Source organism: Pongo pygmaeus, chromosome 18 (assembly GCF_028885625.2).
Source record: "Pongo pygmaeus isolate AG05252 chromosome 18, NHGRI_mPonPyg2-v2.0_pri, whole genome shotgun sequence".
Lineage (NCBI taxonomy): Eukaryota > Metazoa > Chordata > Mammalia > Primates > Hominidae > Pongo > Pongo pygmaeus.
This window is the reverse complement of record NC_072391.2, coordinates 8025955-8043177: the sequence shown is the minus strand read 5'-3', so window position 1 is coordinate 8043177 and position 17223 is coordinate 8025955. Positions and strand designations below refer to the sequence as shown.

At 40.7% G+C, this 17223-nt stretch overlaps 1 protein-coding gene across 24 annotated transcripts in view; it reads right to left on the bottom strand.

Moving 5' to 3' along the window:
* Window positions 1-17223, bottom strand: part of RBFOX1 (RNA binding fox-1 homolog 1) — a 2494239-nt gene that overhangs the window by 1405501 nt on the left and 1071515 nt on the right. For all 24 annotated transcript variants that reach the window (XM_063655277.1, XM_063655281.1, XM_063655270.1 and 21 more), the window contains one exon: window positions 484-546. In XM_063655277.1, coding sequence (XP_063511347.1) covers window positions 484-546 — 63 coding nt within the window. The remainder of the gene's footprint in view (window positions 1-483; window positions 547-17223) is intronic.

Below are 17223 nucleotides of genomic sequence, written 5' to 3'. Positions count from 1 at the left end.
GCTGTAATTTTTACATCACAGTCACGTATTCCAGCTCAAAAAGAGCAAATGAATTGTTCTTAAATGCCTCAAGAAATACATGCTCTCAGTAACTGATCTGTGTTTGCTGGCATTTCTTTCTACTTTGCAGGGTCATGTGACTCAGAAGGGGGACAGAATGTCTCCTGATGAGAAAACCTTAGGGGGGAAAAAGAAACCAAAAACACATTTTATTTTAATCCCCAGCTAATAAAGGCGCAGTTAACCCATTGACAACCTCACACATTTCCCAGGTTCATTGGGGAGGGAGGGCTAAAGGAGGGTGGTTCTACCTTGCAAGTCCTCTTCTCATCTCTGATACAATAGGGCAGAAGAGAAAGACATAGGCAGGCAGCAAAGTTTTTGTAATAACTTCAAACCTGCAGAAAAGAGCTTTTCAGAGAGAACAGGATCAAAGACATGGATGTATTTATGGAATGAATGTTCAAAATGGGTTGCACTTACTGAATGCTGAGTCCGATCAAGGAAGCTGTAAGTTCCACTTGCATGAGTTCTTTGACCAGTTTCCTAAAGAAGAAGAGGGAGAATGACTTTAGTATCGAGAAATGTATTCTTGAATTTTGTCCGCACTTTTTTTGTCATAGTAATATGGACCAAACTTCAAAATAGGTTCTGCCTATATTGTGAATTTAACAGCAATGATGATGATGATGATGATGAAAATGATTCAGTTCTTCGATAAATTTTCATTACATCCTCTCAGATCCCAGTAAAGAAGGTGTTATTATCTTCTCTATTTCAGAAGAGGAAACTGAGGCCCAGACAGCTCCCACAGTTCACAAGACATGCATGTACATCGTGAAGCCTGAATTTGAACTCGGGCAAGTCAACACCAAGCTTGGAAGTACTCTACTGTATTCTTCTCTTACACCACGAGTTCTTGTCACAGGAGGTGTTCAAGGGAAGACTGGAGGTTGACATTTCAGATATATCATTGTGGATTTTCCCCCTGGGAATTAGCTTGGATGAAATAAATTCTAAACTTCCTTTCAACTGTAGAACTGCAGGATTCTATAATGCGCATTCAGATGATACTTAAAGTTCAAATACGGAAATGATTTAATTTTGCAATGAGTAGAATTATGATACAAGGTATCCCAGCAGTAATAAATTTCATAAATATGGCTATCATCACCCAATCAGAGGGAGTAAGATTCATGTTCATTGATATTTAAATAAACCAAATATCACCTGAACTGCAAATGGCTATTATAATCTCCTATAGTTCAGTGAGTTGAAAGAGAGGTCATCTCCTACCAGAAAAATCAAGATTTCTGGTAGATCTGAAAGATGTGTATGGCATCCTATACCCAAAGGGGTTGGGATACTGACTTGTTTCCTCTCTGGGGAGAAACTTAAGTAGCAGAGATGGGACTACTTTGTAGGGTTCTGGAATCCTGATCCATTGCTAACTGAATTACCCTTATAAAGTAGCAATACAATTTACACCAAGACTCAACAAAGTTCACAAGATTTAGAGGCAAATTTTAAACATTATTTGCAGATATGTTTAGACAATATACCCCCTTTCCTAATGTGATAGGTATATCTAGATATATAGATATACAGATATACATATAAATGAAGATGACATATGTGTATGTATGTGGATATATATGTGTGTGTAGCCTTCACATCTGGTGAGTTCCCTCGTGTTGATAAATTACAACACCTAAGAACATCAAGTGACTTCAAAATATTGGAGAGAGGGGTGACCTGCAGAGAGACCCAAGAATAGATAGAGCTATTAAGTGGTTGAAATGGTGGTGATAGTATTCACCCTTCAATAGCCTTTTGCTTTGCATTTTGATATCTTCAATTTCTTTCAACTAATAAAAATGACCAATCTCATGGGCTAGTGTCAACAAACAGCAATGATGCACTCATTCATCCATCCATCTATCTATCTATCCATCCATCCATCCATCCATCCATCCATCCATGTACCCACCCACCCATTGATCCATCCATCCATCCACCTATCTACCTACCCATCCACCCACCCCTCTACCAATCCACCCATCTGCCCATTCACCCATCCATCCATCTACCCACCCATCCACCCACCTATCCACCCATAGACCTATCTATCTATCCATCCATCCATCCATCCATCCACCCACCCATTCATCCATCCATCCACCCACCCACCCATCTATCTATCCATCTGTCCCCCATCAATCTACCCATCCATCCACCCACCTACCCATCCATCTATCTTTCCAATTATCCTTGGCTTCACTACCTTCTAACTTTGTGACCATGGCCAAGTCACTCAACCTTTCTTTGTCTGAGTTTCTTCATCATTAAAATGGGAATAAACAGTACCTGCCTCAAGGAATTCAGGTGAATATTAAAAGTTAATATTTGTAAAACACTTAGCATTGTGCTTGGCACAAAGTCAGTGCTTTTAAAAGTTTATTGTATATTAAGCCTTCTAAATGTCAGGAACTGTCCCCCTGGTGCCTACAGTCCAGTGAGGAAGATAGACAGATCTTCGTCGGGGACATTGGGGAAGGCTCCATCAAGGAAGTGGCAACGGAGCTGACATCATAAAGGTGAGAAGTGGAAGAACACGATTTGGGAAGAATAGTTAGAACAGTTAAAATATAAATAGTCAAAATACATGGTTCTCTTCTGTAAATTCACAGTATGCCTCCACTGCAGGATTATCTGAGTCCTAATAATTATAGTAGTTGTAGTTTCACTGAATCCCTAGTACATCCCAAACTTCATATCAAAATTTGCATGCATCCTCTCATTTATTAAAAATGATAGCTACCATGGTCAGGTTCAACCTTTTCAGCTCCTACCCCCCTTTCCTGTCACTTCCTCCATCTCCGAACACATCCTTACATTCTAAGATCCAGCTAAATCAAATACTTAAGACACAATGCTCTAGTATCCCTTTAGCCCTTTGATTACAACCTTCTCTCATCCTAAACAGCCCTTCACCTGTCCCTATTTGAACTCATGGAAGGTCTGGAGTCTTGAGACTTGAACGTCTACCCAAGCGTGCTCTCTGTAGCTTTCATTGACCCTTCCAGTGGGCCTGAATTTTAGGGGAGGTCCCTATGGCCATTCGCATGTTCTTCTATCAGAAGCAGAATTATATATCCTTTCTAACTTTTTGTGGACGTGGCCTACCCAGACTGTGAATTTCTGGAAGGCAAGGGCAATGTTTAATTCAACACTGTAACTTTGTAGTCTGGGAAAAGGCCCCTTATGTACTGCTCACTACATTGGGTAGCCTAAGAAGTGATTCCTCCTTGCCCCAGAGGGTTACAGCACCAAGAAAGGACATTGACCTTCATTCTAGAAAGAGGTTTCTCTGAGCAACAGGGCCTTCTTTGGTGCTACCGTACTTGGTACCCAGGTAATAACATTTAATTTCATGTCCATGTGAGTCCAAACCCACACCTTTACATCTAGTCTTAATCCAACCTGCAGTTGAAATGAATTTTGTAGCCCCTCCTTTCCACTAATAAGAATCTGTAAAGTCCTTTAGGGGGATTATTTTATAAAAACAGAGGATGAGAACCATCGTTATAAAGTGAGAACATAAATGATCATTAACAATGGCACCAGACAGCAAGAAAACCCTAATATGCTCTCTAGAGTTCCATAGGAGTGATTTAGTGTTATTTTTTTTTAACTAAGATTGTTCTGAGTTTGCAATTACTCTTGCAAACTACGTTAAGAGCAATTTGTGACCAGGGAGAATCTCAGGTCCCAGTGGAATTGGGCAGAATTTTCATTGTACCAAGACTGCACGGGAGCTAAAGAGCTGCAAGTGAAGGAAACTCAGAGGACATTGGAACAAAGTCAGGCAGAATGAAGGTGAATGCTCAGTTCATGCATTAGCTACCTTCACCTCTGCACTCCATCCAAATGGATGCACAAAATAGCAAACCGATTACTTCCAAAACACTGGTGTTGATGACCCTTGGACAGCCAGAATGTAGTTTAAGTTTCTAACTCTGACTCTCTAAACAGGGCTGGCTACTGCAACGTTTCTGTTTCCATAGATTCTACCATGAACTGCTTCATAGACTTCCCCAGGCGATGACTGCAATGCCATCTCCTCCTGCCTCCAGGCTTGCACCCCTTGCCCCCATCCAGGGCAAGGAGTGTGACCCTTACAAAATGTAAATGTGACTGTGTTGCTTGATTGTTTAAATCCTACGTTGCTGGCTTCCCATTTCATTCCAAACCTATCTTACCTCTGACATCCTTAATGATTTGCTCCTGGACAGAGCTCCAGCCTTATTTATTTATTAGTGAAGAGATCACACTTCCCCCCATTCCCGGGTACCAGCACCATGGACTTTCTCATTCTGGACCACACTTTACTCCTCACCTGCCACAGGGATGCCTTGCATGCTATGCCTTTGACTGGGGATGCTCTTAGCACCTAATTAACTCCAGTGCATTGCTACTTCCTGATGGAACCCTCTGACCACATGGCTTTAAGAGCCATCATCCTTTCTTCATAGCCCATATCCCGGCTCTCATTTTGCATCCAATTAAAAATTATTAAAAAAATTATTTGATGAAAGTTTTCCTGTCTCACCAGCATGTTAGTTAGCTCCATGAGGGCAGAAGCTGTGTGGGTTTTGCTCACTATTTTAACTCTGATCACAATGCTATGGATATGGCAGACATTCAATAAATATTTACCCAAGGAAGAAAAGATGGAAGGTAAGGAAACAGGGAGGGAGGGAGGGAGGGAGGGGGAAAGAAGGAAGGAAGGAAGGAAGGAAGGAAGGAAGGAAGGAAGGAAGGAAGGAACTATCGGCTTAGTCATCCTATGGCTCATTTTAGACACACTCAGCCTCCCCAAAAGTCATTCCCTCCCCCCCCATCTCTGTCTAGCATAGTGTCAGAAATTTAATTTTAGACACACTCAGCCTCCCCAAAAGTCATTCCCTCCCCATCTCTGTCTAGCATAGTGTCAGAAACTGGGTCTGCAGCGCATGATCCTGGCTCCATTAGTAAGTGCTATGTTGAGAAGAGACGAAACCTCACCCTATCTAGGTTCAATTTTCTCCTAGGAATTTGCAAGGCACACTTAAGTGTCGTCAGTAACTGTGGGGTCACTCTTCTCTGCCACATGTGCAGAAAACAGCAGAAGTAGCAATGAGAGAGAGAGAAGAAGAAGAGAGTGGAAGAGCCATGGATGAGGGTTTTGGGGTGGGAGGGTAAGGGCTGCCGCCTTGTTTTCTGATCACACAGCGGTTCAGAAATGCTGGTTCCTTCTAGGACCTAGCACGCCTCCTGACTTTTAGTGCTGAAACTCACTTCTGTGCTCCTGTGCCGTGTAAGAAATATGCCCATTTATTGATTGAGTGTGAATGGGTTTCTGTTGCTAGCAAACAATGTAGTTATGTATAAGACCATCTCAGAAGGTGGTGCCTCACCTAAGTTGGGATTTTGTACCCACCCTGCAGGCAGGGAAGCAAACTGTATCTTGATCACATCAGGGATTATGATTGCATACATGCTCTCCAAGCCTCTCAGCAGCCCCTGACCTCATTCAGGTGTCTGGCGTTTAACTGTCCTTGAAAGGACCCTGAAGCCAAATCAGCAAGCTGCCCAGGGTTGCTTGGTACCACTCAGGGATTATGATATGTGATTCCTGGTGGTAGAGAGGTTAGTGCCCATCACACCTGGGATGGGAGAAGTGAACCAGGACAGGAATTGCACTGAAGCCTCCTTAGATTGGAGATAGAGGCCCTCCCCATGGGAATCCAGTGACTCCCAGCCACATAACAGGAAGCTGCTGAGCAGTAACCACTACTGCAGTCAGAGTATCTGATTGGCCTCAGTCTGCTGTGCAAAAGATTCACGCATCCCTGGATTCACTGAAGGATCACTGCACCCTGAGCTCCAGCCTCAGAAGTAATATGTAATGTTACTGTAAACCTGTGGTTCCTTTTCTAAGGACAGTCATGGGTTAAAGCACTACCTTTCCCTGCCATCAGGTGTAGGCATTTCACACAGTGAGGACAGCATGGAATATCCTTTGACTTCAGGAGCAGATTCTCCAACATCATCTCCTTTTGCTTCCCATCCCATCCCCACGTCAGATGCTTGGTCTCTGTGATGAGCGTTCCCCAAAGAGAGATTCTTTTTCTCCCTTTATATTTGTTGAGTGAGCCAAACAAGAACAAAACCCAAAAGCCAATAGTTCTTTCTTTCTTTCTTTTTTTTTTTTTTTTTTTTGAGACAGAGTCTTGCACTGTCGCCCAGGCTGGAGTACAGTGGCACAATCTCAGCTCACTGCAAGCTCTGCCTCCTGTGTTCAAGAGATTCTTCTGCCTCAGCCACCTGAGTAGCTGGGATTACAGGTGCCCGCCACCATGCTCAGCTAATTTTTTGTATTTTTAGTAGAGACAGGGTTTCGCCATGTCGGCCAGGCTGATCTTGAACTCCTGACCTCGTGATTTGCCCACCTTGGCCTCCCAAAGTGCTGGGATTAAAAGTGTGAGCCACCATGCCCAGCCAAGCCAATAGTTCTAAACTAAATTGAAATGTCCTAGCATCTCTGATATTACTGTGCCTGTGCACTACTTGTTTCCTATGTCTGGGATTCTGTTTCCTTTTTTTTTTTTTTTTTTTTTTAAACCACTGGTAAATGTGCACCTGTTCTTCATAGCTTCAGGGTCCTCGCTGACTTCCCCAAGCACAGTGAATCATGCCGTCTTCCCCACTCTTAGAATCCAGTTAGTATCTCTATAGACTCATCATTTGTAGACATCTGTCTCTACATCTGTCTTTTCTATTGGAGTGGCAGCATCTCGAAGTGTCAGGCTGTGCCCAGTCATATTCATGAGTGACAGTACAGTTTGACAAATAGTTTGACATCCTACAGGTTTTGGACACAGATTTGGTTTCAAAGTCAGTTCTCTTATTAGCTCTGGGCAAGCTGCTTGACCGCTTGGAGTTTCAGTTTTTTAATCCATAGAATGGGTATAATAATGCCCACCTCAGAGGGTTGATGTGAGGACACTACAGCTAAATTACCTGGCACTACTACTAAATAAATATTTCTCAAGCCAAACAGCCAAGAGCTATGCCTACTTCTTCAACAACAGTCCTTTTAATAAACAAAGTCTTACTGTGCTTTGCAAAATTTTGCCAAGGCAATAAGATCATCCAGATGACTTTCAGCAGAGCCTAGTGTCATAAGCCATCACGGCACCTGCCACATAGTAAGTGCTCACTGAAGATTCCTAAAAATAAGGAACCAATGAGGCTCTTGTCTTACTGATGAAATACAATCGTATCTGCTATTCCAAGGTTTACATGTGGCTTATGCTATTTAAAGGCAATAAGCGGCTGGGTGTGGTGGCTCACGCCTGTAATCCCAGCACTTTCGTAGGCCGAGGTGGGTGGATCACAAGGTCAGGAGTTCGAGACCAGTCTGACCAATATGGTGAAACCCCATCCCTACTAAAAATACAAAAATTAGCTGGGCATGGTGGCAGGCATCTACATTCCCAGCTCCTCGGGAGGCTGAGGCAGGAGAATCGCTTGAACAGAGGTTGCAGTGAGCTGAGATTGTGCCACTGCACTCCAGCCTGGGCGACACAGCGAGACTCTGTCTCAAAATACTACTACTACTAAAGTCAATAAGCATCATTGCATTTGCAATAAACAAATGCATTAAACATTGCACTTAAATGCAATTAGTGTTTCTGCTGCATTTAATTTGGCTGCATTTGCCCATTCAACAAGGGCTCAGGTATAGTCTCTGTGTCTGCTTCTGTTCCTCCCAGCCTTCCTCTGTAGGGAAGCAAACTTCTCCCTGAAGCTCTAGGGACCTCCGAGAGACTAACAATATTACACCCCACACACCACCTCCCTTTGAGCCTTATTGTTGGTGTGTTTAATTTCCTGTCTTGGCCTTACAGGAGATTTCTAATGTTTGGGCTGTAGGGTATGTTCTGATTAAAAATAATCCTCCCAATTATGGGCTGGCATGAGCCTCCTGTCAGGCGCACTCTGCCACCAGCTCCACTTCCCTGTCAGCAATAATTGTGTCTGCAGTGCCTAACTGTAAATGAAAACCCAAGGGGCAAGTTTGGGTCCCTGGTTCCTGGGCCGCGCCGGATCTTTTAATTTGCACTGTCTGTCAAAAGGATGCAACTGTGTGTACTCCAAAGAAATCCTTAGACGCTCAGATTCAAGGCCAGAGAGAGCAGAGGTACCACAGCCTCCTCAGAGAAACTGCATTTCAACCCGCCAGAGATAACAGGGTGTGTGTAACGCAATGAGGCTCTTTTTAGTTGGCTCCAAACTTTAGCTAGACCCAGTATGAAAACGGAAGCTGAACTCCAGGGAAATTTCAAGGTAAGTTTATATTATTTCTCCACCGAGTACATAAGACAGGCCATTGAATTCAAAACAGGCGAACGCAATGGTTTGAAAGGAAATATACACGTGAGACCTGATTATTTCAATCTCCATAAAATTAAAACTTCCTGGTATAGGGTGAGAGGAGAGAGGTAAGTCTTTTCAGCTGGGAAATATCATCAAGGTATTCTTGTATAAGCAGAGAGGCGTCCTCTGGCCGGGCTCAGACAAGGCACTTGAAACGTGCTGTAGAGTTTAAAAAGTGGCACGGGGAGATAGCTACTGAGCAAAGTTGTTTTAGGAGTGATAGTTGGGAAATACTTTTGGTGTTCCTCTACATCCCCCATATCTATTTTTCTAAGAATGGCACCTGCTGTTCCAGACAGCATTTGCGTCTCTTATTCCACATCTCCTGATACCTGGTCGAATATACTGCTCTTCGCATAAATCAGGGATGCAATTTCTGCATCCAATGCATACCAAATGTGACACCAGTGCATTTCCCCAAGAAACTGCCTCTCTGGCTCAGCCTAGCTCCAAGGGGCTTCTTTTACTTACAACATACATTTTGGTGACTAAGTCATCCGGGTAAGAACTATTCAGAGCCACACGAGCAGGATGTTCAACTGCAGGCAACCCTGTCAGTCAGCAAACTAAGATCCACGAGTCAAGTCAACACACAGCCAGTATTTTTATTTAAAAAAGTTTCTCTGGGATGCAGTCATGTGCATTCATTTACGTAAGTGTAATCTAAGATTGCTTTCATGCCACAAAGGGGAAGCAAAACAGATGATGCAACACGTGGCTTGCAAGCTCAAGAACATGGATTCACACACAGGGACACAAGGATCTACATAAGGAATAAGCAAATAATAATCACAATCCAAATGAATAAATATGGAAATAACATAGATGATGATCATTTATAGGATGTGCAAATAATAACAATCCAAATAGATATACAATGTAAATGATTATAATTTATAAAAATATGTAAATAACATTCCAAATAACTAAGTAAATAATATAAATTGTCATTTATAAAAATATGTAAATAATAACCTAAATAAATACATAAATGAATAAATGATTATAAAAATATGTAAATAACAATCCAAATAAACTTATATGAATAATATAAAATCACTTATAAAAATATGTAAATAATAAACTAAATGAATATATAAATGAGTATAATTTATAATATGTAAATAACCTAAATGAATATATGATTATAATTTATAAAAATATGTAAATAAAAATCCAAATAAATATATAAATAAAAGAAATTATCATTTATAAAAATATACAAGTAATAATCCAAATAAACATATAAATAATATAATTATCACTGATACAAATATGTAAATAACAATCTAAATAAACATAAATAATATAAACAATCATCATGTATAAAATATGGAAATAATTATCAAAATAGAGAAATATATAAATAACATAAATGATTATCATTTATAAAAATACATAAATATTAATAATCTAAAGATATAAATCATAAATATTATCATTTATAAAAATTTATAATTAAAACTCATTATGTATTAGATTGTTATATCATTTTCTCTATTATATATTATTAAATGATATTATATAATGACTTAATATATTAAATGATATTATATAATGACTATTATTTACATATGTATTTAGATCAATTAGACTTAGAAAGAAATAATTTAGTATAAATAAGAAATAATTTATTTCTTATCCATTTAGTATTGGACAATATTAATAGCTATAATGATGATGATTTTTTTTCTTTTTAAGATGAGTCTCGCTCTGTCACCCAGGCTAGAGTGCAATACGCGATCTCAGCTCACTGCAAGCTCCGCCTCCCGGGTTCACACCATTCTCCTGCCTCAGCCTCCTGCCTGGCAATGATGATTATTATCCAACACCAAGTATTTACCATGTACTAGGCACTTTACTTGCAGAAGTCTCTCTAAGCACAACCACTATTATTTCTCTTTTGAGGATGACCTAGGGGGGCGTTTACGAATCTGAAAGAACTTGCTGCAGGTTTTACCACTAGTCAACAGCAAAGCCAGAATGCAAATCCAGTTCTGAGTGACTCTGAAGTCCTTACACTGATGTAATGTTTAGTCTGCCTCTCCTTTTTTAAAAATAGAGACGTTGTCTAGTTTGACTTTTGGGGTTGTGCCTTCGGGTTCATGTCTAGCAAAAGGAGAGAAGGTAGAAGCACCAAGTTCACAAAGTAGCTGTATCTTCCTTTACCAAGCCCACCGTGAAACTAGAGAATTCCACGTTTCCACCACTTAAATGGGGGAGTTTCGGGGGGTCTGTGACATTTCCTTAGAGGTACTGAGTGCAAGGCATAGTATATCAGAGAAAACGACGACTTTTAATTCCTGCAGACAGATTCTTTTAGGTTCAATGATAAAAGACAGGCAGAAATGGACGGCAACTGCTGGCTGATTACAGGCATTGCACAAAATTGTTTGGGAGATGAAAATGCTCCTTCCCACCACAGTAGAAATGGCCAGTGAGTTCTTCTGACCAAGAGGAATGAGGCTTCTCAGCAAATGCTCCTGAGTTCACATGAACTGAGTTTACCTGAATCCATCAGCTTCTGGAGCTGACCTGGCACACACGTGCTATTAAGAAGGCCAGAGGATTTCATCCATGAAGAAATCAATAGACTTCTTACATAAAAATGATGCTGACATAAAAGGAGTGCTAATCTCTGCAGAAATCTAATGCAGAAAGTTACATTCCTTTCGATGCATGAGCAATAACTGAGAGGCCTCACTGTCCCCTGCAACTTGCCAGGCTCCAAGAGCAGGGCTTGAAGGGAAAGGAGATCCCCTGTGTGGTTTCCATCCATGATTCAACTCTCAGCTCGAATACTGCCTCCCTAGCAAAGCCTCCTCTGACTGGTTTCTGCAGCAAATCTAGGACAGGTTCTCTTGTCATTGCATTTATCTCAGCTATAACTATAAAGGAAAACATAAGCATTTGATTAGTACCTGTCTCTCCCAACAGGCTGAATGCTCCCTGAGGACTCAGACATGGAGGGTTTTGCACCCCACCAAATACTCTGCACTCAACAGAGTACCTAGAGCAAAACCAACGCTCTTTAAATATGGGCTCAGTGAAGGAGTGAATAATTCTAGAAAGAAACCACATCTTTCTTTGCCATCTGAGACCTAGGGGCTTTCATGGACCACCCTGTGCTGACAGCTCCTTCTTTAAGCTCAACTTCCTACCTACCTCACGTCCAGCTCCTAAGGGGTCAGTTAGAGGACAGACCATGATATTTAGAGGCAAGTGCATATGTGAAGAAAGAGCTTTGAACTTGGAAGTCATACCCACTTGGTGCAAGTGGCAGCTCCAGCATTTGCTAGTTGCGTGACCTTGGGTGAGTTACTGTCCATTTCTGGCCTCAATTATCTAATGCACGAGGTGGAAATAAAAAGTACTCTTTTACAGTATTCTCACCATGATCAAATGAGGTAATACAGGAAAAAAAAGCTGAGAGTATGACTACAGTATGTGTTTAAAAAGCTGTACCTACTTGAGTCATACTGAAGTCCTCCCAAGCTGAAGAGGGCCTTGAGACACAAGTAAAAGTGATGGAAATTATTGTGATTTAAAGGAACTCAGTAAATATCTATCTGGGACTGATAGGGACATATGCATGTCAGGGTGCATAAACAAAGACAATGGCAATAGCAAGAAAATAATAAAAATTAACAGGAAAAAGAAGAAGGAGGAGGAGGAACATCTAATGTTTACTCTGTGTCATGCACTCTGATAAACAATTTGCATGCAGCATTGCACTGACATCCCTACTCCCTGGGCATCATTATCTCCAATTCACAGATGAAGCATGATGCTCAGAGAGGGTAAGTAATGGTACATGTTCTCAATGAGAAGCCACAACTTGAACTGTGGTCTGAATGGCATTTGTGCTACATTTGCTCTCATTGAGAATGCTTTCATCCCAAGTAGACATCACATGCTGATGACTACCCATGGAAGGATTTGGGATAACCTGAGAAGGACACTGATGTGCTTTTACAAGAAAGGAGCTCAGATGTGCCATGGGGCTGTGATTGGCTCTTACACACACACAGGAAGCTCCTCCACCATGCATCACCCCTTCCCAACCGATTCACTTTGGTTATTATCCATCATCTCACTAGTTCTGTTGATTGTTGTCATTGGAGAGAGAAATTGTGCAACAGGTTTACAAAGCAACGTCTCTCAGATATAGCAATTCCTTTTTTTTTTTTTTTTTTTTTGAGACAGGTTCTCACTCTGTCACCCAGGCTGGAGTATAGTCAGTGGCATGATGTGGGCTCACTGCAACTTTCACCTCCCTTCTCCTGCCTCAGCGTCCTGAGTAGCTGGCACCACAGGTGTGCACCACCACACTCGGCTAGTTTTTTGGTAGAGAGACAGGGTTTCACCATGTTGGCCAGGCTGGTCTCGAACTCCTGGCATCAAGTGATCTGCTTGCTGCCACCTCCCAAAGTGCTGGGATTACAGGCAAGCATCACCATGCTGGTCACCGACACAGCAATTCTAAGTAACATCTCCTCTCTGAGTACATCATTCCCAGCCCTTCGTCTCCCCTCCTCAGGCATACGGCTCTGTAGGGAAGAGAGTCCTCAAGATTCTAAGTGCCCTCCTCCTCTGTTAGCAACACCAGATAGCTTGGGAGCTAAATCCACCAGTTCCATGGAGGTGAGATGGAGGAGGGATACAGTAATATGGGAGCTCACAAGAGGCTGCGATGCAGACAGATTTATAGGGCCAGGACAAAAAACACATCATTGGGAATGCATGGAACTTTTGTTCATTAATTATCTTTCTTTTCTTTTCTTTTTTTTTTTTTTTTGAGATGGACTCTCACTCTATTTCCCAGGCTGAAGTGCAATGGCATGATCTTGGCTCACTGCAATCTCCACCTCTTGGGTTCAAGCGATTCTCCTTCTTCAGCCTCCTGAGTAGCTGGGACTACAGGCACCTGCCACCACGCCTGGGTAATTTTTGTATTTTAGTAAAGACAGGGTTTGGGCTGGGTGTGGTGGCTCATGCCTGTAATCCCAGCATTTTGGGAGGCTGAGGCGGGAAGATCACGAGGTCAGGAGTTCAAGACCAGCCTGACCAACATGATAAAACCCAGTCTCTACTAAAAATATACAAAAATTAGCTGGGCGTGGTAGTGTGTGCCTGTCATCCCAGCTACTCAGGAGGCTGAGGCAGGAGAATCGCTTGAACCCAGGAGGTGGAGGTTGCAGTGAGCTGAGATGGCACCATGGCACTCCAGCCTTGGCAACACAGTGGGACTCCATCTCAAAAAAAAAAAAAAAAAAAAGACAGGGTTTCACCATGTTGGCCAGACTGGTCTCAAACTCGTGACCTCATGATCCACCCACCTCGGCCTCCCAAAGTGCTGGGATTACAGGCATGAGCCACTGCGCCCAGCCTATTAATCATCTTTTCCTTTGAATCTATTTCTCAATGAAAAGTAGCTTTCCATTTCTATTACCAAGATTAATGTGTCAACAATACACAATGGCATAAACTGGACCAGAGTGGAGAAGGAAAAGAAACAGACAAAATAAGGCAAAAAGCAAACCCTCAGTACATAGTGTGATATATTTACTCAGATTACTGCTTTATTTACACCACTGAGAACACTTTATTTTTGAGCTTCATAACTCATTACTCTATAAAGAAAAAGAAACTAGCTAGCTGCCACCTACTTCAACATGGAGAAAGAAAATACACCATAAAGAAAGCCCATCCTCCACTGTGTAGGTCTCGATTTTTAAAAAAATTCTATTTAATATGTATTGGACTCCAGAGCACCTTATTATCTTATTTAATTCAGACCCGGGAAGATGTCTCAGAATGAAAATGGCACTGAAGTGATCGGAACTAAGCTATGAAATGTGGACATCATATTTTCTTCAGAGAGATAATCAGCTTATCAGAATTCATTTCAACCTGAGAAAGGTCTCACAACTACACTGAAAATTCAAGCTGGTCTCATCATCTCAAGAAAGTAATCTCAAGGAAATAGTAAAACTATCAAGGCAAACTTGGTGCAGTTATATTTAAGAATAAGAACGGCAAGCATCATATCCCAACAGAATCATTGTCGGTGGGGTCTGCCCCCAAGTATGAGAGACATCCCCACATAAAATATGTGAAGTGCCTTCACTGATAATATCATTTTTTTCAAGTCATTTATGCTACTTTTCAAAGCTGCATTCACTACATTCTTTATATCTAAAAATTCTCCCTTAGTATTCTGAAAAATATCTTAAAAATATATTTTTCTAAATGAATCACTAATAGGGGCATGAGTTTAGTCTCATGTCTGCTAATTACCAGCCATTTGGTCTTGATTAGGTTATTTAACTCTCTATGGGCCTCAGTCTCCTGTTTGCACAAGAAAGAGATTAGACCTTCTTGTTTTAAAAATGTTCTTTCTTTTTAATTGCAACATATGACCTGGTTCGTATGCATCCTCAGAAGAGGAAAATCAACAAGCTTAAGAGCAAAGATACCTCAAAAGTGTACATATGGTTCAACGCTGTCAATACCAAGATAGATAATACTGTGTGCCTCTCAGTGTGACACATTCCTACCCACAAGAAGAAAAAAATTAAACAAAACATAAAATCCATCTAGTCAGAAGGGGATATCTAACTTTTTTAAAAAGCCAATGAATTCCAGAAGATAAAAGAAAATTCCTGATGGTCAATCCTTCACGTTCAGCAAAGAACAACCAAGCCATTTGGTACAATGCTCCAGAAAAGCAGACAATGAAGGAAATGAAGGAAAAATAGCGAGGCAGAAAGATCAATACAGCACTCAGCATCTCCGTGTGGGAGAAAAGAAAGTCATAAAACTGGAGTGAGATCATAAAAGGTTTGCGAAATGTTCAGGGGCCACCTCAGGTAACCATCAAAAGTTATGTACCTAATATGAGACCTCATCCAAATGTGTTTCGGGTAATACTTTCTTTATAGCATGATTTCAGGTAAGAAATAAACATTGTGGATGAAGGCACAGGACATGTAGGAAGTTTTGAGATAAAAATATTTGCATCTCCGGTCTTGTCATGAGGGACAGTAACATATAATGGTAAGAACTCAAAACCTACAGTAAACAAATCTCAGTTTCTGATTTTTTCCTGAGTTTGACATTGGGGCATTAACAGACCCCTTGGAACCTCAGGATGCTCTTCTGGCAAGTGGCTGGAGTACCTGTGCTACTGGATCTCTGTAAGGATTAAATGAAATACTGCATACCTGATGCTTCACAAAATGCTTGCATACAATTCTGATGGATATTCCTAACTTTTAATAGGTAAAGCCTCATGTTTTGGGTCCAGATCTAGTAGAAGCATATCCTAGCATTCATTGAGCATTAAGTTACAGAGCATTTGCTAAGTTCTAGGCACTCCCCCAAACTGTTTTCATAAAATTTTCTTTTTTTTAAGAGTAGTTTTGGGTTCACAGCAAAATAAAGAGAAAGGTACAGAGATTTCCCACACACCTCCTCAGACATGCATAGCCTCCCCTAAACGTTTTCTGTAATATTTTTTCATTTGAAAATCTTCACAACATGGAGTTAATTTTACTCACATCTCCGGAAACTAGATCTCATAACGTTCCAAGTTACCCCAAAATGTTTCAATCTTTCACAAAATTCAGAAAAGCATCATTTTCATAAAGGTACTTATTTCAATGAGATCTGCATCGCTTAATAAGAAAGCAGTCTTTAATCCTAATAAGGCAAAATCCTACCTAGGCAATTGGAAAAACAAACAAACAAACAAAAAAACACCCCACTTAATTTCTAGCCATAGTCTACATTCTTTGGCATGTGACACCCATCAAAAATACAGAACTCATGTATATGAAATACTGAGTTATTCCACATGGATTTAGAGTCTGGTTGTGCATAATTTCTTTTAGATTTGAAATATGTAGAGATTTAAATAAGTCTACAATTTAAAGAAGCAAAGAAAAAAATCTACATTCCAAAGTTTCCAGGTTCTGTTTCTGATCCTCAAGGATTTTTCTTTTCAATGACAACTCATAGGAAGTAAATGTTTTTCAAAGGAACATAATGTAACTTACTTGTGTTTATTTTAATGTGCACATCCACTCATTAATCCATTTGGCACTTTCTGAGTTCCCACTTTGTGAAAACTATCAAAGCATGATGCCAGGTACAGTTAGGGATTCAGAGATAAATGGGGCATTCCATTTTCTAAACAAGCTCACATCAATAATAGCTAATAGAAGGCACAGTAAAACAAGATTCCTAGCAGAAAAATTGAAGAGCAATGCATCCTGACTTGGGAGGTGGTGGTGGAGTAAATGGACTTGGTAAAAGTGGCAACAGTGATAATTCATGGATTGAAAACACTGTCACTTAATGAAAGAGGAGGGCTACAAGCTAGATGCATGAAGCTCCATGCCATATGAGGGAATCAGGAATAGTTTTCTGGAGCCAGAATGTGGGAAAGATATTGAGGGAAATTGGAAAGATGAAACTAGATGAGGGAGGCTTCATGAGTCCAACCTAACAATAGTACGAATTTAATGAGTACTCCGCTAAATACTTTATATGTACCACCGGTGCAAGTCTCACTAATAACTTTGTGAGGTAGGTAGTTGGGTTGGGGGAGGGATTTCTTTTTATTTTTATTTTTTAAGTTGACAAAAATTGTATATATTTATGGTGTACAACATGATGTTTTGAAATATGTATACACTGTGGAATGGCTAAATCAAGCTAATTAACATGTGCATA